This window comes from Poecilia formosa, unplaced genomic scaffold (assembly GCF_000485575.1).
Source record: "Poecilia formosa unplaced genomic scaffold, Poecilia_formosa-5.1.2 Scaffold692, whole genome shotgun sequence".
Taxonomy (NCBI): Eukaryota; Metazoa; Chordata; class Actinopteri; order Cyprinodontiformes; family Poeciliidae; genus Poecilia; species Poecilia formosa.
In genome coordinates this window covers 110,432-132,707 of record NW_006800631.1, presented here as the reverse complement: position 1 = coordinate 132,707, position 22,276 = coordinate 110,432, and the positions used below count along the sequence as shown (strand labels likewise).

Genomic DNA, 22,276 nt, shown 5'->3' with positions numbered 1-22,276 from the left:
TATTAAGAAATAATTGTATTGCACTTTATAACAACCAGTCATGTTAACTAGACATTTGCCTGCCAGTCTACCATTCTGACAGTGTGCAGCAAGGGACATTTTTGGGATGGTATTTAAATAAATACTAAATTATGATGACATTGTTTTTTGTTTTTGTTCTTTTCTTTTAAGTGACCTCAATCAATTGAGTCATCACCGACTATGGGTGCGTTCACACTGCAGCCTGAAGTGACCCAATTCTGATTTTTTGGCAATTCCGATTTTTTTTGCCAGGGCCGTTCACACTGCCAGTAAATGCGACCTGTATGCATTCTACAGTGTGAACGGGCAAACAACCTGAAAGTATCCCACATGCGCTCTAGAGGGTGCAATAGCAACGTTCTCAGTGTTCTGCCAACTGCCATAAAAAGAAGTGCTCAGTGTTTGCGGAAGTAAACATTGAGGCTAATGGTGGCGCATAGCTTACACATTTGAAGTTGTTGCTCAGTCGGAGTAATATATTAACTTAATCCTCATATTGTCCGTCATGGTTGTTGTTTTTTTTCCCGCTTGCGAGTATCAGGATGGAGAATAGGGAGATTTGTTGAGTATCAGTGACGTTCAGTTTGGATGAATGTGACCTGAACGTTAGGTCGCATTTGAATCGGATACGTATCGGATATGGGTCACATTCGAAAAAGAATCAGACCTGTGCTGTTCACACTGCCATGAAAAGATCGGATACAGGTCGCATTACGTCAAAAAAAATCAGAATTGGGTCACTTCAGGCTGCAGTGTGAACGCACCCTATGAGAATGTCCAGAAGAGATTCACTAAGTTTGAATTCATGAAAAGGCTTTCACCATGATTAACTATTACAAGAACAGCTATAATTTCTGAGCATTTCTGACACCTTCAAAGAGCTGCTGCCAGGAAATGAAGACAAGAAGAAGATCTCCTGTTTTCAGAGCATTACAGGAAGGCTATAACGAAGGAGATGGCTGTTGAAAGAACTTATTTTCTTAAGTTAAAGAATAAATAATTCTGTTTTAGTTTTTCAATCAGTGTTTCAGAGTTACAGACGTTGACCCTCTGTTTGAAGAATAAGTAATCTTTTGTTTTATTCCAATGTACAATGAGTTTGTTCTACAGCTATGGTAGTTATAAGTAGTTCAGTGTGTATCACTTCGCTTGAAATATAAATGACATCTTTATAATTGTTGCTACTTGTTTCACTTTACTTTATGTAAAAGTTAATATTAATGACACTGTAATAACACTTAATGACATTCATAACTGGTGCTACTTGTTCTACTTGATGTAAAAGAAATTGTTAATGACTCTTATTAAATCATTTGAAAGTGTAATAAAGCTTAATGAAATCTTTATTGTTGGTCCTATGGTCCTACTTGTTTTGCTTTATTTCAGGTAGTGGAAATATTAATTGATGTTTTGTTAAAACTTTTGATAGTGTAACATTTAAATCATTATGACTACTATTATGACATATTTATGACATATGATGATTCTTGGTTAATGTCAAGTTGTCATAACAAAGACATTTTGAATAATGTCAACTTTGTATTAAAAGTATCTTGATTTACCAAATGACACTTTATGAGAACAGTCATAAATATTCACAAAGACTTACTCATATTCATGACAGATGTTATGTCATGTTTATGACAGTGTCATGCCAGTCTTATTCACACCCCGTCAAAGTGTTACCAACCAGTTATATTGAAAGTTGAAACTCTTCAACAGTTGAAACTCTTCAACTCCTCACTAGAAGTTGGAGGGAGATCCATCTGTCCGTCCAAATTTCGATAGACTTCTGGTTTTTCAAGGCTGGCAAACAACATAGCTGGTAGGGAGGAATTACTGTATTCACCAGCTGGGTTACCTGGGAACCCCTGCTGCCAGAACATTAGTGCTCTGATGTTGGCAGCCCAATAATAGTGTTTAAATACAGGTAGGCCCCACCCTCTTTCCTCCCTCGGCTTCTGTAAATGCACTTTAGAAATCCTAGTATTTTTCCCATTCCATATGTAGGTTTAAATCGTCGAGTCCAAGTCTTTAAAGAAGGCTGCTGTAAGATAAATAGGAAGATTTTGACATAAATACAAGAACCTAGGTAGGGAGATCATTTTAATTGAATTAATGCGTTTGACGGGGGCAAAAGTTTTTTAGTACTCAATATTTTGCTTTAATCCTGATATAAACTCTGCAAAGTTTAGTTTGAATATAAGTTTTGGGTCTTTGGGTGTAGTAAGACCTAGATAGGTAAGATGGCTCTCAACCACTTTGAATGGGACTTTTTGTAAAAATCCAGATGGGTACATATTGGAAAGAGGCATCAACTCACTCTTTGACCAATTGATTGTATACCTGGAAATTTTACCAAAAGATGCAATCAAGCTGAGGAGGAAAGGAACAGATTTTACTGTCATGTAAATGTCACGTCATCGGCGTATAAACTAACAAGTGTTTCAACTTGTTCGACTCGAAGGCCTTCAACGTGCGGGTGCTCCCTGATTGCCACAGCAAGTGACTCCAGTGCAATAGCAAAAAGCGCTGATGACAGCGGGCAGCCCTGCTGAACTGAGCGCTGCAGGCGAAATGGAGCTGACCGATCATTATTTGTCAGGACGGAGCACATGGGTTCTTGATATATTGGTTTCACCCAGGAGATGAAAGTCTCGCCGAACCTAAACCTGCACAATGATTCAAACATATACGGGCATTCGACCTGGTCAAAGGCTTTATGTGCATGAATGGCCAGAATAAAGACATTGGTATTTTTATGGTCAAGTTATACAGTATTAAGTAATTGTCATACATTGAATAAAAGATAGTCTGCCAGGGATAAACCCTGTTTGATCAGGATGGATAAAAGATGCTAAGCATTTATTCAGTCTAATTTTTGTGATTATCTTGCGATAATCACAAAAGCTGTCAGGTCAGGCAAGTTTCCCATATGGAAGGGACTTTATAGCGTCTCTGAACTCTTGAAACGTCAAGTCAGACTCAAGATAGTCCCTGTCAGATTTATTCAGTTTAGACAGCAGGAGGGATTCAAAGAAATCATTAAAATTAGATTGTGTTGTATTATTCTCTGAAGAATACAGCTTGGCGTAGAACTCTCTGAATCTGCGATTTATGTCAGGAGGGTTGGTTAAGAGAGTACCAGTTTTTGACTTGATGCTATAAATTGATCTTGTGGCTTGGGCACCCTTAAGTTGTAGCACTAACAGTTTTCCAGGCTTATATCCAAGCTCAAAATTCTTATGTCGTAGTTTCCAAAGCAAGTTACTAACCTAGTCGCTCAGAATTCCATTATATTCATATCTATGAATATAACGGACGACGAGTATAAGTATTTCCTTATACTCGTCAGGTGATTCAGAGATTTTGTACTTTCTTCAAAGTCAAATTTATTTTAAGTCATGTTTGATATATACAACATTTTTATAGCAACTAAAGAGTTACTAGATTGTGCTATAAAATGGTACTGAGCCTGGAAAATACATAATGCTGGCCCTTTAACCAAGGGCGTAAATCCCATCTCATAATTGGGCAGCACCATAAACAGGGAAATTTTTTAAGAGCAATTTTGGGGTGGTCAGCAAAGTTACAGTAAAATGTAATGTAAAATGTGGTTTAATTTTTTGTGTGTGTTCAAGGTGCATCATCAAAAATGACGAGTAAGTAGCAATGAATAACAAAAGTGTTTTTCTCAGTTAACCTGTTGAGACCCACAGAAGTCAAACTAAGATTCAAATGCTGCTTAGATATGAGTTTGATTCAGTGTCACCGATCTAATCACTGCTACACCTTTACAAAAACTTAAGGCTCTAAATAAAAAGTTTTAATAAGTAACTCTACTTAATGCAATTCCTCATAAATATTGATTTATTGCAGTGGTTCTCAATACAAGTATCATAACTTAAATTTCAAGGTCAGTACCAGAGTTTTTCTAGAAAAATATTCAGATTTTATTTTGTGGTTTTAAAGGCTCTACATTGAAGAAGATAAGAAATAAAGGCATACTCCCGCTCTTCTTCCTTCCCGGGATTTACGCCTATGAGCAGAGCAGTCAAGCACAAGTTAACAATGACAATTAAATTTAATTTCCACAGAGAATGGCTTTGTTGAGTGTCAATCTTTTTAGAGACACATACAGAACACACAGCAGCAAGTGTCTGGGAAATGTCAACAAATCCTCAACATCCCCTCCCTACAAGACAGCCCACCATTATGCAGTCAATTTTGTTCAAATAGTTACTGGGTTGGAAAAAGTTTTATTCCTAGTAGGCATGACGATGTGAACTTTACTCAGAGTCTGCACATCTGAATGCTCAGTATACTGCCTGTGACACAGTCCTTTTTTCCTTCTCATGTACTCAAACCTACAGTCCTCTTATAATGTATCATGAAACATAATCAACTTGTTTTGTCATTATCTGAAATCATACAACAATCAAGTTGTCACTGTTATTACAGATCATGAATACAGAATACAGATTATATATTTCAATTATTCATTACAGACATCGTAATCACAAAACCTCAATCATTCCAACTATTACACACATATGTATTTTGTATTTCTTTTCTTTAATCATCCTTAAATCAATATACAAGATCACTGTTATTCCTCAGGCCTTTACCCTGCTTTCTGCGTGTACCTAGAGAGATCTCACAAGTTCATGCCAGTTTTCTTGACAAGGGAAATGGAATGGTTTGTCTTTTGCAAAAGTGTTATTTTAAAATTACACCATCTGATCAGAGCAAATATTGAGGATGGCACAGAAGGTGCAGGAAGTCAGCAATACCTTTCCTTTTTATTAAACATCCTGATATTTTTTAAAGAGTTCAATTAAGTTCTAAAGATAAAAGCTTAATGAATTCCCCCTTAAAGTCCACTATTATGCCCAATTCAATTTTCGCATGTTTCTATACTTCCATTTGGGCAGGGCCGTGCAGAGACTTTTAAAGAGGAAGGGGCTCAAAGTTAAAAAGGGGCACATTAAACAAGATCTTAAAACACCATACATCAACATAGCAACTACCCATATTAATCAAGAATCTAATATTTAACTGGATCATATTATATCATTGTCATCATGTGTGGACAATGCAAAGCAAATGTAGTCTGTTTTCCCCGATAGGTATAATGTTGCTGAAGGGTTTCTTCTGCTGACAGAGCTGAAGGACTGTGTTGATCTGAGACTGTAGTTTTTAAACAGACCATAGGAGAGAAGGTTGCTGGTTATGAAGTTATGAAATAAGCAAATTTGCTGCTATTTTACTAAATAAACCCAAATAATATCTGACTGTTTAGCCTCCATAGAAACTTGGCTGCAGATTGCTCTAAAGATCGGAAAAAAAGCTCAGAGGGGTTAACTATATAATTTTACGATTTTAACACCTCAGAGAGATCTAGAATTTTAAGGTTGAGAGATAAATTATTTTCATTAGATTTTCATTCTAGAAGATCTTGAGAAACATACACACATTTAAGGTCAGTCGATTACTGTGACAGTGTCTTCATAGGTCTGCCTTGAAAAATCTATCAAGCTTCTACTGAAGGTCTATTGGCTACAGTCTTATGCTATCTGTAATCTTTGTATTTGAGCTGGGTTTGTTCACAGATACTTCACAGTAATAATACCCAATAACCAATGATTGATTTTAAGCTGGCCAATGAACCTGGCCCCACTATCACAGAGTTCACTAAATCTATATTTAATCACTGCTAGTGATGCTGATGTTCTGCTCTAAATCAGATTCTGCCTAAGGCCCCATAAAGGCCCTGGGGCTGGCCCTGAGTTAGAGCTGTTCCCCTGCACTGTGCACTTCTCTCCTGGATGTGAGAGGCCAATAGGGACATTTAATTTATGAGGCACTACTAGGGACAGAGTATGAGGCTTTTCTGTTTTGTGACTGTTGGGCCACAGAGGCTGTTTTGGTTGCCCAGACTTCTTGTTTTTTTCCCCGATCTATCAACAGTGATGTGAACCTACCTAGTTAAGTTAATCCTTGGTGAAGCAGAAAGCGAACAGTGAGCAGGTGGTACCAGGGCTTTGAGGTGCGTAACGGTGATAGTCATGGTACCGTTTCTCTATATCAGGATACCTGATTCTGACCCACAGCAGTGGGACCGACTCAGGCTGCCTGCAGCAAACTGGGCATTTAGTCCAGCACTGGGGCAGCCTGATAAAATTAAAGTCAGAAGTGTTCTCTGCAGACTAATCATCTTTGCGTTGGGGTGCGAGGAAGGGGCTTTCCTGCTATTATGAGAATTACAAAAATAAATAGAAATGGTTTTTCTAACTTCCACACCAGACCTATGGTTTTATTCACAAACAAGTGTATGTTGGAAAAAATATATTCTTGCCCATAATTTGATAGAGTTCTGCCTCCCTCATCCTCACTATGGCCCCGGTGTCTTAGCAACATATAGAGGCAAGGGCACTGAGAATTGGTTCAGTCATTATTAGACCAAGGGTAGAGAGACTCGTTTATTTAGCTAAATTGTTATTTTTAGTTAAATACTATTTTTGAAGCCTGTTTGTGCCCTTCTAGATAAAAAATAAAATAAAAATCAATAAATTATTGAAAAAGGGAAAAAAAGAGACTCAAAATGGGCACTTAGAGCATCATAGGGGCAGTTGCCCAATAATCAACAACCTTTTTGATCAATTAAACTATCTCACTTTCAGGCCCAACTCCTTTCTAATTACCTGAAGCCAACTGTTGGAGGATGGAATATCATAAATGCCACAAAAATGATCAATTGTCTATACCTGCTTATCCCTGTAGGGTCGCCAGGGAAAAGGTTAGGGTTACTTCTGAAATCAGCTAGTATGGTATGTTCTCTTATGTTTTTATTTGGGGGGGGGGGCACTATGTATACTCTGAAGGGGAACTTAAATAGATATCTAAATTTTCTGAAGCTTGAATAAAGCTCTTACCTCTGACTGTATTGTCTAAGATCCAAGACTTTGGCTGATTCTGCTCATCAGATGATCATCTTTTATCCCCTTCCTTCTTTATCACTGTTGCTATTAGATACTAAACCAGTAAGGTTGTATATATCCAGCAGGCATTGGGTGAGCAATAAGGCACACCCTGCAATAGTTCACTAGTCCATCAGATGGTAACACAGAATGCATATGAGAGAGCAATTTAAAGTAGCTTATTAACCTTACAGATATGTTTTCTACAATTAGAAAACTCTCATGAATGCCAAACACAAGTGGTTTCTCTCAGTAGGGCTTTTTGATTGTCTACATTTTCACCAGCTGTCTCCTGCACCTTTTGATATTTTGATTGCATGACAAGTGTTTTCTCTTGTTTATGTTTGTCTTTCTCTATATCTTCTATCAGGTACCTCTGGCTCCAGAGCAGCTTGTGTACTCTGTAGTTACTGGCCTGAGAACTGTTTATTGGTTTTTGTTGTCTCTTTTTCTTTCATCCAGTTTGTTTTTTCCTCTTAGTGTCCTCTCATTGCAACAAGCAGAGGCAGATGTCTGTTTTCCATTAGTTTGGCTTCATCAAAGGTTTCCTTTGTTTTAAATTGATTTAACATCATTTGGTGAATATAAACAGGATTGCTGGGTTGATCAAAGCACAAAAGATTACAACAACATGTTGTGACATACGCCTACAGTGATTAATGACCACAGGTCTAGTTTGCTGATTAAAGCTTGCAATATCAGTATTTTTTTTTATAACTATAGAAGCAAGATAAGAATTTGTCATATCTGCCTTATCAATGCTCAAATTTATGAACAAACCTATCAAGGCATGTTGGGATAGGCAGAATGAAGGTATGAAACACTAAGGTATGTAAAGGACTTAGAGAAAGGAAGAGTAAAGCAAAGACGGAAGGAAGCCATTTTTCCCCAAGCTGAAAGAGGATGCATTCCATTGCAGCTTGACCATGAACAGTGTGAGATCTGATAAGTTTTTGACGTCAGGCAAATCAGCAGTTGATGGCTATGTGGATAATGTCCAAATCAGCATCATAACACGGTAGTGAGGAAATGACTGTACTCAGCTTTCTTTGTTAAAACTGAGATTGAGTGACTTCCTTTTGTGATGTTTACAACAGTCTTACATCAGATATCCCCAAATCCTCTGGGGATGCTGCTTTCCTCTCATGCAACAGTACAAGTTCAACTTTACCTATTTCTCCAAAACTCAACATGGTTTGTTTTCAAGAAATATTTCAGAAAAGTGTTGACAAGCAAATTTGCTTTTTCAATATAATGACTCAGAAAATTAACTAAGTTAATTGATAAAAGTAGAGAGTAACAAAGTGCATTTGAAATATTTTAGTAATGGTTACAAAAAACATTGTCATGTTACTTAATTCTGAACCTTTATGACTCACAATGTTTAACGCAGGTCTTGAGGTCTACTGCACATGTCTTTCACTTGTCTTGGGTGAGTAGCTGAGCATTTAGTAAAGCGTAGAATAAAACAAAAATGTCTTTTATTGTACCTTTTTGGAGAAATTCATATATATACTGGCGCCAAAGTGACAGGTAAATGGAAGCATGATTCACACAATGGTAAAAATATAACAAAGGTCAAATTTTCAACATGAAAAACAACAACAACACAGTTATTAAAAATAGCACTCTCAGATTAAAATAAATTTGGGACCATGTAGGATAATTAAAAAATTTGTATGTTTGTGCATAAAAAACCTAGCATTTACTGAAAAACTGCAAATAACAGCAGGGATGTAAACAACTTATTGAAACAATTACAAATGTTATTATTTTTTAAAGATGTCTAATAATGATAACAGGGTTTAAATACATCCTCCTTTGAGGCTAGATACAAAACTCAGTTGAAGTACCTCACTGTCAATCCAATTTATTTTTATATAGTGCCAATGGACAAATAATGTCATCTGCAAATGTCTTTTACAAATAATTTTTTTTCAAAACACATTTAGAGAAAGGAAGTCAATTCAATCATTCAGACACATCCAAATATACATGCATTCCAAATTAGCCTAGTTATCAAACAATGCAGTACAGTTCAAATTACTATCAAATTTGCAAAAAAAATAAAAATAAAATCTCACAGAATGGTTTACTTACTTTTAGGATTCCTTCTCCTGGATCAGCATGCATGAGTGGTACACTTTGCAGCAATTCCTAATTCTGAGAATGCACATTACTATCAAACTTGTAGTAATGTGCACAAATGCACATTACTAGTCTACATATATTGTAAACCCAATGCTAAACTGGATTTAACCAGTTGAAAAAGTGCTAGTTACCAGATGTTATAAAACATCTGGTAACTATGTACTACAAGTGACTGCTTTCACATCCACTTGCTCTTTCTGTTTTTCCATTTAACAACATTGTGAACAGATGTGTCATTAGGCCCGAGCAGTGAAGTGCTGATGAAGGCCTATTGTAATCGCAGGATTTCTTCTTTTTTTTATTTTTCTGCCACTTTACACAGCCTTCTGGGGCCTTTAACATATTCAAAAACTCACCAAACTTGACCCAAAATTGTCCCCCGAGGAAAATTTTTGGATTCCAGTGGAATAGCAAGCGGGCGTGGCCAAACTGCTCTACAGCGCCCCCTAAAGTGATTGGGAGAAACCATAGGTCGTAGAGGTCTGAAACTCAGTACGTAGGTAGATCCCCCAAATCAAGAAAAAAAAGTCTCTTGGAGGTACCCTCTGAAATGCACAGGAAGGCTGACATTTTGGGTCAAAGATCAAATTTTGGTCATTTTTCATTTTTACTCACATCGAACTTTGACAAACTCCTCCTTGAGATTTAGACCTATCAGTTTCATTCTTGGTCAGAATTCAGTTAAGGCATGGGGCTTTAAAAGGTATCAAAAAAATTACTTTTTGTATATGTTCAGGGGGCGTAGCAGAGTGGCAAACTTGACGTACGCCCCCTCAGAACAGGAAGTGACTTTTTTACTTGGAAAGCTACATCTCTGGCTCTCTTGACCTAATCAAGATGATCTTGAGTCAGATGACAGATGACAAGTTGGTCTCACTTGCTTTAAAACGCCCAGAGTTTTCAGAGGAGGGCATGGTGGCGTGGTGAGGTCACAGGTCTTGCTGCCGCCATACATTTGGCTCTAGATTCCAGCTGCACCAAACGCTCCATGAAACATCAAGATGGAATAACTTCCCCATATAAGCTCCCAGCTGCATCAAACTTCATTTGTATCATCACACACCGGAGCTCATCACATTCAAATGGACAATTGATGACATCACTTTAGCCCTGCCCCCTTCCAACAGGAAGTCACCATTTGGAAGGAGCAGTTAGAGCAATTAGAACAGTCTTTCTTTCTGTTGGAAGAAAAACTTCTCTAAATCATACATGCATTATCCTATTTGCAGCAAACTTGTTATGGGCTTGACCTTTGTTAGCCTCTAAAGAGCCCAATAGCTTGAAATTGCAATTCATTTCGACTGCGGTTGTGCATCGTCAGGGAGCGCTGCGGAAGATGTCAGTGTGTGTCGCCTGGCGGACAGCTGCAGGAACTGTGCGAGAGCTTGGCTTTGCTGGAACCCCCGCAGTTGCCACGAGGCCTTCTGTGCACTTCCCTGCGAGGGCCTCCAACACCGGTTGCAGCTTTAATTTGCTTGTTATTTTGTGGAAAAGGTAATTTGATTTTGTGATTTTCAATCTGCGTGAAAAGTGTAAAGATAATTGTTTAAAGGTACATTCAGGCTTTTACTTAAGATTTTATTTAATACAAAGAACAACTGAATTATGAAAATTACTATAATTAGAGCTTTGTGCCAGCTCTTGCCAAAAATCCTTGAAGAAACGGCAGGCAAGCCTGACTTAGTAGGAAATGAATTAGCAGCAACTAAGGGTTGTATGCTGCATCCAGCTTATGAGATGCAATATTTCTTTTAAACCCCTAACCATCAGGCCCGGAAAATAAACTTGAAAAAGCGACATGCAGGCGTTCTGCTGCATGTTAAGGAGTGCAGGCTATGACACAAATAACAATGTAAATCAGAGAACTATGGGTGAATCTTTCTGCCATAATCCAAGACTACACATGTCAGTCTGAAAGGAGGATTTCATGTCCTTTGTTCTCAAAACTTTTAATACTTTTGCTTACATTTTCATTTTGAAAGCAGGACTTCATGTCTTTCTTTTTAAAACTTGTAATGCTTGTACTCAAAACTTCTCATGCTCAGATATAGTCTCTGCTTAGATTCTCTGCTGCTTCTGGAACAAAAAAAATGCACCGTTGCCTGGCAACTTCTCAGCCAAAAGAATGAAAGTGTTGTACTGGGTGCATTTTGTTTCCTACTAGCGGGTGTGCCTGTGTGGCTACTATCGATTGTAGCAAAGCAATCTGCGCCACCCAGAGGATGTAGGAAGAAACAATTTTGCTCCATATTACATCCGCCATCAGTGTGCTACTGATCGTTAACAACCTTCTGATTTTAGGCAGGCGTTTGTTCACCCAAACAACTCCTTACATTCCTACAACCTGCATCCGATTGTAGCAAATTGCTAAAATTGGTAGTAGCCACATAGGCACACCACTAGAATGAAAAAAAAAATGCACCCAGTACAACACTTTCATTCTATTGGCTGAGAGGTTGCCAGGCGACGGTGCCAAAAGGCGGTTCCAAAAGCAAGCAGAGAATGTTTCATAAGCAAGCAGATAATTCTGCAAGAGTGTGAAGAGAACATTACAAATTTTGAGAAGAAAGACATGAAGTCCTGCTTTCAAAATGAAAATGTGTGCTCTCGAATTATGTCAGAAAAATTCCCCCATAGAGAACTTCTTTTTGGTATTGCTGTAGTGGAAATTAAAACATTTTTACTAGCCACTCATACAAATGTATGAGTGGCTAGTAAACACCAGACACCAGTCACTGTTTTTTTCTTTCAATTACAAACCCCACCAGTACAAGCAAATGACATAAAATACATGATTTATTCTTAACTCTATGGAAACCAGTTTACTGACAATAAGTTTATCATACATATGTACGTATACAGACTAATTAGAATAAACTATGGATACCATAACAGAGGTGTAGTGCAATAAGTTCAGTTGTAGTAATTACTAACAGTAAATTTAACTACACAACGTTCTTGCAATCATTTCCTATGTTGAACATTTCCACATTTTGCCTACTACTCCCCCAGACAGTATTTACTGAAGATGTGTCTAGTTACTTTTAAACATTTTTAAAGTGTTATCAATAGCTGTTTTCTAATTGTTCTATTTGTTGTTCCTTACTTATTACGTTTTCTATTGAAATTCACAATTATTCTTCTTATTAAAAATATCTCAGAACGTGTTCATTATTAATTCCATGAGCCATCATCATTCCTGTGTTATCCCCATACCTATCAAGTCTCCCGTTTTTTTCTGGGAAACTACTGTATTTTATATGCCCCCTCATCCCCTCTCACATTAGTTTCTTTCCTTCCCCACCTTGTAGTAATACCTTCTGTGTGGTAATTAACATATTGGTTAGTTTGACACATTTTTCTGAATGGGTTTACGCGCTTTTTAGCTTTTGTTATAGTTTTTCTGATACTCCCCATCTCGTATCCGCTCACTTAGCTGAAATGGTGCTATTTATAACCTTAGAGAGGAGTTGGGGGCAGGGGACTAAGGGATTTCATTGGATAAGCTCAATGTCATCAGTGAAATCAACAAATGGGCTGTCGCGGTCGATATATTATAATATTTTTTTTTGTTAAATTATGACAGCCTAGGTCCATCCCATATACAGGTCCTTCTAAAAAAATTAGCATATTGTGATAAAGTTCATTATTTTCCATAATGTAATGATAAAAATTAAACTGTCATATATTTTAGATTCATTGCACACCAGCTGAAATATTTCTGGTCTTTTATTGTTTTAATACTGATGATTTTGGCATACAGCTCATGAAAACCCAATATTCCTGTCTCAAAAAATTAGCATATTTCAACCAACCAATAAAAGAAATGTGTTTTAATACCAAAAAAGTTAACCTTCAAATAATTATGTTAAGTTATGCACTCAACACTTGGCCAGGAATCCTTTTGCAGCCTTCAATGCCGCGTAGCATCGAGGCAATCAGCCTGTGGCACTGCTGAGGTGTTATGGAGGCCCAGGATGCTTCGATAGCGGCCTTAAGCTCATCCAGAGTGTTGGATCTCTCAATTTTCTCTTCACAATATACCACAGATTTTCTATGGGGTTCAGGTCAGGAGAGTTGGCAGGCCAATTGAGCACAGTAATACCATGGCCAGTAAACCATTTACCATTGGTTCTGGCACTCTGATCAGGTGCCAGGTTGTGCTGAAAAATGAATCTTCATCTCCATAAAGCTTTTCAGCAGATGGAAGCATGAAGTGCTCCAAAATCTCCTGATAGCTGCTGCATTGATCCTGCCCTTGATAAAACACAGTGGACCAACACCAGCAGCTGACATGGGTCCCCAGACCATCACTGACTGTGGGTACTTGACACTGGACTTCTGGATTTTTGGCATTTCCTTCTCCCCAGTCTTCCTCCAGACTCTGGCACCTTGATTTCCGAATGACATGCAAAATTTTCTTTCATCAGAAAAAAGTACTTTGGACCACTGAGCAACAGTCCAGTGCTGCTTCTCTGTAGCCCAGATCAGGCGCTTCTGCCGCTGTTTCTGGTTCAAAAGTGGCTTGACCTGTAGCCCATTTCCTGCACACACCTGTGGATGTTTCTACTCCAGACTCAGTCCACTGCTTCCGGAGGTCCCCCAAGGTCTGGAATCGGCCCTTCTCCACAATCTTCCTCAGGGTCCGGTCACCTCTTCTCGTTGTGCAGCATTTTCTGCCACACTTTTTCCTTCCCACAGACTTCCCACTGAGGTGCCTTGATACAGCACTCTGGGAACAGCCTATTTGTTCAGAAATTTCTTTCTGTGTCTTACCCTCTTGCTTGAGGGCGTCAATGATGGCCTTCTGGACAGCAGTCAGGTCGGCAGTCTTACCCATGATTCCGGTTTTGAGTAATGAACCAGGCTGGGAGTTTTTAAAAGCCTCAGGAATCTTTTGCAGGTGTTTAGAGTTACTTTGTCGATTCAGATGATGAGGTTAATTGCTCGTTCAGAGAACCTTTTCATGATATGCAAATTTTTTGAGACAGGGATTTTGGGTTTTCATGAGCTGTATGCCAAAATCATCAGTATTAAAACAATAAAAGACCAGAAATATTTCAGTTGGTGTGCAATGAATCTAAAATATATGACAGTTTAATTTTTATCATTACATTATGGAAAATAATGAACTTTATCTCAGTATGCTAATTTTTTGAGAAGGACCTGTACAGTATGTCCATCAGTCTGTAGTCCAGTCAGCCACTCCTACCCTGGACAGATTCTGGACCGTATCTCTCCATGTTTCAGACCAAACATGAAGGAAAACTTGACCAGTTCTTGTTAGCCACTGTACTAGCCTAGCATATCACCGCCACTTCCTGGACATAAAATTATCACGTTTATACAAGATAAGTGTCACGTTTTAACAAGATAACTATCATGTTTTTACAAGATGCGTATCACGTTATAACGTGATAGCGCTCAAATTTTTTTCCCCTGCGTGATAGCAATGTACTTACGTAGATTTGAGATTCGGGTGGAGGTTTGTAAACGTAAAGCCAGGGCTATGGAAGTATTTAAAACAAAACATATGCATGTTAGAATGGCAAAGGTCAAAGTCTAGACCTAAACTCAATCGACAATCTGTGGAAAGATCTGAAAACTGCTGTTCACAAACATTCTTCATCTAATCTGACTGACCTGGAACTTATTTGCAAAAAAGAATGAGCAAAGCTGGTAGAGACAAACCCTAAAATACTTTCTGCCGTATTAGCAGCAAAAGGTGGTTCCACAAAGTATTGACTCAGGAGCACTGAAACTTTTGCATATCACACTTTTCAGTTTTTTATTTGTAAAAAAATGTCTTGAATCATTTATAAGTTTATGAACTATATTTATGTTTGTAGTTGTAATGTGACAAAATATGGAAAAGTTCAAGGGGTAAGAATACTTTGCAAACCACTTCTTATACAAAGAAAATCTGTGCAATACACAATACACTGTTTTATACAAAATACTATATTTGATTTCTTGTACCATTCCTCCATCATTTAGCCTTTTTTCACCACATTTTTGAGCCACAAGTTTATTATTTGTGACTTAAAATCAGTCTCCGAAATTGAAGCAAAAAGCACTCTTACTGTGAGGCTGCACAACGACTGCATAATTTTTTCTTTGTACAAACCACAATTTCCTAAATTTTTACTTCTAGAATGGCAATCTTTGTTTGCTGTATCTGTAATTTAGGACATCTGTCTAACTGTTGAATCAGCAAAGCAAAAAAAAAAAAGAAAAAAAGAAAAGAAATTCCTTGTTCCTTGCTTTATGACAATAAAGTAACCAAGTTAGTTCCAATACAGTTTTACTATAAATAAATAAATAAATATAGATATTTTGTAGTTTGAAACAGACAGTGTAATTTTAATTTAATAAACAGTCAATTTGAAGAGGATAAATCTGTGTATTATAAAATATATTTCAGGACCAATACACCAGAATAAGAGAGAGAAAGAAATTATAATAAGATCATAAACTGAAAACCTGAGCAGTGGAAAACACACACACGCGCACACGCACACACACACACACACACACACACACACACACACACACACACACACACACACAAAAGGAAAACCTTTTTTTCATAGAGCATTCTTCAATTCACCAGTAAACTTCATCTTTGTGTGTTTAAGGAAAGTCTAAGGCAGTGTTTCCCAACCCTGGTCCTCAAGGCACACTGTCCTACATGGTTTAGAGGTTTCCCTGCTTTAATGTGCCTGATTCAGCTGATTGCAGTTCAACAAACGCCTGTTAATCAGTCATCGATTGAAATCAGCTGGACTGAAGCAAGGAAATACCTAAAACATGCAGGGCAGTGAGTTTTGAGGACCAGGGTTGGGAAACACTGGTCTAAGGTGACTGGGGTGTGTACCTGTTAAAACAGACCCAGGTTCTAAGAAGTAAATCTGCCCTAAATACAACAAGAAATGTCAAATTGCAGTGGATATGGAATCACTGAAAAATACAGTAAAAACTTTATCCACATTCACATGTATAATCTGTCAGGAACTCATCCTTAATGTGGATTAAGCTGCTGAGAAGTTTGATCTTATGGAGTCCTCTCGTAACTGATGGTGCTTCATGGATTCAGGCTCTTCAACACGTGTACGCCGCTGAATAGTTATCCTGTAGTTTTTTCTGCAAAACCAGGCAAAGCAAATTTGATTATTTATTATGTTTCTATGCTGGTTTAACTATGATGCAGTGAAATACGTTACATTTTTTCAAGCTAAAGTCACAAGCTTTTGCTTCAGTTGGTCTATGTTTGAGATGCCACTGCCCACAGAGTGTTTAAAAACAAAGGGGTGCAATGCTGTGCTTTTATAAAATCAGTCAAACACACAAGGTGTGTAACTTGTCTGCTTTGCACTTAGCACAACAAATTGAAGACATAATTTAAAAAGTTGAAATTTTAAAATGAATCCTAAAATATACAGGGAGCCAGTAAAGTGAGGCCAGGACAGGGGTCACTTGCTCTCTCTTTCGAGTTCCTGTCAAAAGTCGACAGGAACTCAACTGACTGACTCCCAGATAAAGTGAGTTACAGTAATCCAATCGAGTCGAAATAAAAGCGCGGATCACTGTTTCAAAATGCTGCCTGGAAAGAAAAGATTTCACTGATATGTACTAAAATATGTACTAAAATTATTTGTTTTTTTGTTAGGGTTTTTTTTGTACAACATAATAAGCCCTCCGGTCACCTTGTTACCTTTGACCTTTTGCCCGTGACGCACGACGCAGTTGCTTCTCGTGCAGTGAGATAAGGCGGCCAGCTGCGGAGCTCAACGTAGTGAACATTCCAGATAGCAGAACAGGTTTTGGTGAATTAAAAAAAAAGGTTTTTGGTGAATAAAGTGGAGTAGACTTGCTACTTGTCAGATGACGGAAAACGTTGAAGTATCGTTTCTGCTTCAGCGGTTTAAGCAGAGAGGTAATGAAATACAACAGACACTGATAGGCCTCTGCGTCTGCCTTTCTCTGAAGAACTACTGAGTGGAGGAGACAGCCAGGTGAGGAAAAACTGTTCTTATCTATCAATTCAGTATTTTTATCATACAGACATTAGGCTGTTGTTGTTGTGCTAATAGCTAGCTGTTAGCTAACTACTTTGCTAGCAAAGTCAGATAACTAAAAAACTTCTTCCCTGTATCGTTAATGATAGCAGTCAGTCTTCAATATTGCTTATGCAATAGGGGGCACATCTCCCGTCCAAAACTGATCATCTCCATAATGTCTTCTAATTTCCTTTGCTGCATAATGTACATTGTATTTATTCTAGCGTTAGGTAAATGTATCTTGAAGGAGAATAGCACTTAAATAAAAGTCCAACAAGGATATTAATTTAGAATTAAAAATAACTCACCCTGAATTACCACTATAGATATAATGTATGCAATAATCAATCAAGTTGCTCCTGTCCAATAAAAGCTTGTCATTAATGAAGGGAAAAAAACTCAATCCAGACTTTAATTTTAGGGTCTGGTTCGCAGAGTATGAAGTTAAATTTGTTTCACAATTATTCAATGAAAAAAAAACAAACAAAAAAAAAAACTAACCTCAAACGGCCATTTAGAACACTGACTCCTAAGGGTTAAGTAAAATAAAATTGTAATCAAAATTTTTGGAATTGTAATTTCTTTTTTTTAAACAAAAAGTTTTGTTTAAAAAACTTCTTTTAAAATTAAATAACTAATTTTTGTTTCGTGAACTTAAAAAGTTATTTGCCAAACATAAACTTTTATTTGCACACATCAGAAATCTTTTGTTACGATTTTAGGCCCTGCCCATGACATCATGTGAGAATCACAAGCAAAACTTTGAGTCACAAAAACTTAGAATAGCAAGAAAAGATTTATGACGAGCGCAAATAAGTTTGTTTTGCAAATAATTCTTTCACTTCATGAGACAAAAATGTGTGATTTTAATTTTAAAACAAGTTTTTTTAAGCAAACCTCAGTAGGCTTTTCTCATGGTGACATGCATTAAGAATTCAATTTTTGCTTTTTTTTTGTTTTTTTTTTTTTTTTTTTTCTGCAGTTCCACATTAAAGTTTGATGCAGCTCTGCTTTCCTGAATGGACCATCTTCATCTCCACAGCAAGTGTAGCAAACAGGCAGCTCTTTTTTATAGATTACAGTACACTAAAAGGTTGCATTGTGCCCTTGTACACTATTTTTAATAGTGTAATTCTGTAAAGACAAAATATGTAAATCAGAGCTAAACCACCAACTCTGATTTACATATCTTGCTAAATTACGGGTTTGAATATTGCAATACTTTCCTATAACAAAATAAACCTGCAGAAAGAAATTATTAATAAAATATCTTACATATGCATAGTTGTATGCTCTATATAGAGATTTTCCTTAGCTTTGATTGTATATCTCACAATTTTGTAATTTATCATTGTTTATTAAACTCTGAAAGCTGTGTGGCTTTGTTAATACTCTGTCCTAGAATGCGGTTAGATGTGCACATTTTTTTTGAGCACCTGCCCCTTTTAGTGGTCTCTGCACGGCCCTGCCTTGGTAATGTAATATAATGTAAAAGATTTGTAAAGCTGCTAATAGAAAATTAGCTTGAACGGTCCAGTTCAACAGCCAAACATTTATGCTAGCGTCTTTGTGTTTGTGTGAAACTGAGTTTAAACTTTAAATTAGTTGATTCTCATGGTTGGCGGTGTATATTTCTGAGGTATTTTTGGCTTCAAAACGGTGTGTTTGATAACATTTGATAACAATAATTAAATTTAACTACTCAATGTTTGACATTGTCTAGCAAAATGTTTTTACGTCAGGCTACATAGCTGCTACATCGATGAGCTGCTGCTCTATGCTGTAGTTGTGGGTATGTTGTTTGCTGCTGAGCATAATCATTTTGTGGCTAAAACAAACATTATTTTTCCAAGTTATGTGAAACTTCTGTTAAAATCATTTGAAGGCTCAGAATCAGTCCAGTGCCAATCCACATTCTCAGGGGAGAAAAACTCACCTGGTATAAATTACATTTTTAGCTATTAGAGTAACACTTACGAGAAATTTATTTAATCGTAGAATGTCATGAATATGTGTGTAGAGCTGCACTGATGCAGTTTTCTGGCCAATTTCTGGTTACCGATCTTTAAAAAGCCTGACCCGCCAATTTTGATTTTGGTTGATATAAATTTTCTTTTGTCTGAAATGTCGCTAAATATACCAAAAAAGTCGGTGAGTTGGCAACAATGGGGTGAATATTGTTAACTGTAAATGTGCAGACCTGACCTGGTGGGCTGGTCTGTCAGTCAAACCTCTCACTGCAGAGCAGAAAAGGACAGAGGCTGATCCTTAATTGCTGACGAAGATAAGATTAGGGGAAAAGATCAGCTTCACATGTAAGTATTGGCCAATCACGATCCCCCAAAATTAAGGAAATCGGCGCCCAGAAATTGACTGGTCGATAAATCAGTTGGCCAATAAATGTATCCTGTTATACATGTATATAATGTAAAAAGCACTGCCAGAGATGCAATAAATTTATAGCAGATATGTGAATGATCTAATGATCGGACTGCTGATTGCAGCCAGTGCAATCAGCAATCACATTTAAAAAAAAAAAAAAAGATACCTTGCACATTTAACAGTCAGGCGTAGAGCCTCAATGACAACTGTGAGGATTTGTTTTTTTCTGTGTGCTTATTTAGGTTTCTGTGTTCTGTTGAGTTTCCGTGTTGNTCATGAATATGTGTGTAGGGCTGCACTGATGCAGTTTTCTGGCCAATTTCTGGTTACTGATCTTTAAAAAGCCTGACCCGCCAATTTTGATTTTGGTTGATATAATTTTTTTTTTGTCTGAAATGTCGCTAAATATAGCAAAACAGTCAATGGCAACAATAGGGTGAATATTGATAACTGTAAATGTGCAGATCTGACCTGGTAGGCTGGTCTGTCAGTCAAACCTCTCACTGCAGAGCAGAAGAGGACAGAGGCTGATCTTTAATTGCTGACGAAGATAAGATTAGGGGATAAGATCAGCTTCACATTCAAGTATCGGCCAATCACGATCCCCCAAAATTAAGGAAATCGACGCCCAGAAATTGACTGGTCGATAAATCAGTTGGCCAATAAATGTATCCTGTTTTACATGTATATAATGTAAACAGCCCTGCCAGAGATGCAATAAATTTATAGCAGATATGTGAATGATCTAATGATCGGACTGCTGATTGCAGCCAGTGCAATCAGCAATCACATTAAAAAAAAAAGAAAAAAAAAAAAGATACCTCGCACATTTAACAGACAGGCGTAGAGCCTCAATGACAACTGTGAGGATTTGTTTTTTTCCTGTGTGCTTATTTAGGTTTCTGTGTTCTGTTGAGTTTCCGTGTTGTCCCATCTACCCTTGATTGCTCCCAGGTCTGTCTTGTTTCCCCAAATACCCTGTGTATTTAAATCCACTCGTGTCTCTTGTTTCCTTGTTGGGTCCTTGTCTTGTTTATTTGTCTATTTGTTTGTCATTATGATTTGCTACCAGTTCTGAGCTCTTACCCTTCTGCTCACCTGTGCTGCCAGATTTCATTCTACAAACCTGGGTCTACTGGGTCTACCTCACCACTCTACCACCACCAAATCGTGACAATAACTCTGCGCCGTCTCACTTTCCAGCCCTGCATTCAATGATAACTTGCCATGCATGAGCCATGTCTCTCAAAAGGTTCAAAAACCATGACTGAGGCAAAAGAGTCAAAATGTTTTTTTTTCTCCTTTAATTTTCAGCCACAAACTTTTAAATTAAAATATCTACTGTTATGTGCTCCTGTCTCTCACCTTCTGGTCTTCTCCTATCTCTCCCTCATTTTGACTCTCCACATCAAGCGGATAGCATAGCATTAATGTATTTACAACAGATGCTACATGTAGCAGTGTACGATATCAGAATATGAACTAACTAAAGATAAAATAATTATGTTATCATAAAGAATGAGAATTTTAACAACTGATTTGATGCATACATTATACATCTCATAAGATGTCAACTCCATTTACTGCATAACCTGTCCCTTACAGTAAAAGTTTTCACTAATTTATTTTAAAACCACTCTTCAAGCTCCGGATCATCCTCTCCTTTCATGTCTCCTATTTGCTGCTCCTAAACTTACAAAATGTAAAATGACTTAAGAGATGAACAGCCAAGGCATAGATATGAATATGTAGACGCCTTATTGAGCGGGTTGGCCTGTTCCTGTGATATGTGACAGCATCTGCCATATTGAATGTGGCACATCTGCCAGTAAGCTAATACAAGTTAATAAACAGAACTTCATCAAGCACCGTTTGTTGGGAACTGAGGTTTTGGTTCCTGTGAGGAGTTTTCACATCCTTTCCGCCTCCACAGTTTCTCCACTAGATGAAGCCAAGGAGTTGCTGTCACTGTAGGGCGGATCAGCTGATTATTGTACACACCTGCTAGTCATCTACTGCAATCTTTCAGTGCTTAAGAGGAGAAGGTTTCCAGTCCACCGGTATTAGCCATTCATGGTACTCTGAGCCTGCCAGAATATGTCCTCTCTGTGGTCCATGAGTTTTTTTTGTGGATTTTGTGATTCACCTTTATGATCTCATTTAAAGGTCCTCTGGATTCCACTCCCAGTGTTACTTTGGTTTTCTCCTCATGCTCTCAGCAGATAGAATCTTGGTGAAGACTCTTTCTGCTGACATAGAAGACTGCTTTTAAAACTCCAATTGGACATTTTGAAGACTTAATTATGCCCTTCGGCCTTTGCAATGCCCCAACCTTCTTTCAAGCCCTTGTAAATGACGTTCTCCATGATTTTCTGAATATTTTTGTGTTCGTTTACCTGGATGACATTTTCATATATTCTAAGTCCCAGTCAGAACATAAGGAACACATTCGCCAACATTTCCTTGAAAACAGACTATATGTCAAAGCAGAGAGGTGCGAGTTTCACAAACATTCTGTCACCTTTTTGGGCTACATCCTTGAGGGTTGACAAGTGCGACCTACCCCCGTAAAGGTCCAAGCAGTTCTCAACTGGTCCATTCCTCAAACCCGCAAGCAGCTCCAGAGATTTTCAGGATTCACCAACTTCTACCGCCGATTCATCAGAAATTACAGTCAGACAG

The 22,276-nt window shown here is 37.7% G+C and overlaps 1 protein-coding gene across 2 annotated transcripts in view; it reads right to left on the bottom strand.

Annotated features, from left to right (window-relative positions):
- Positions 1-15,944: 15,944 nt before the first annotated feature.
- The window catches only part of npr3 (natriuretic peptide receptor 3), a 93,574-nt gene continuing 87,242 nt past the window's right edge, over positions 15,945-22,276 (bottom strand). For both annotated transcript variants that reach the window (XM_007542430.2, XM_016666281.1), the window contains one exon: positions 15,945-16,295. In XM_007542430.2, the coding sequence (XP_007542492.1) occupies positions 16,184-16,295 (112 nt within the window). In that variant the 3' untranslated portion in view covers positions 15,945-16,183. The remainder of the gene's footprint in view (positions 16,296-22,276) is intronic.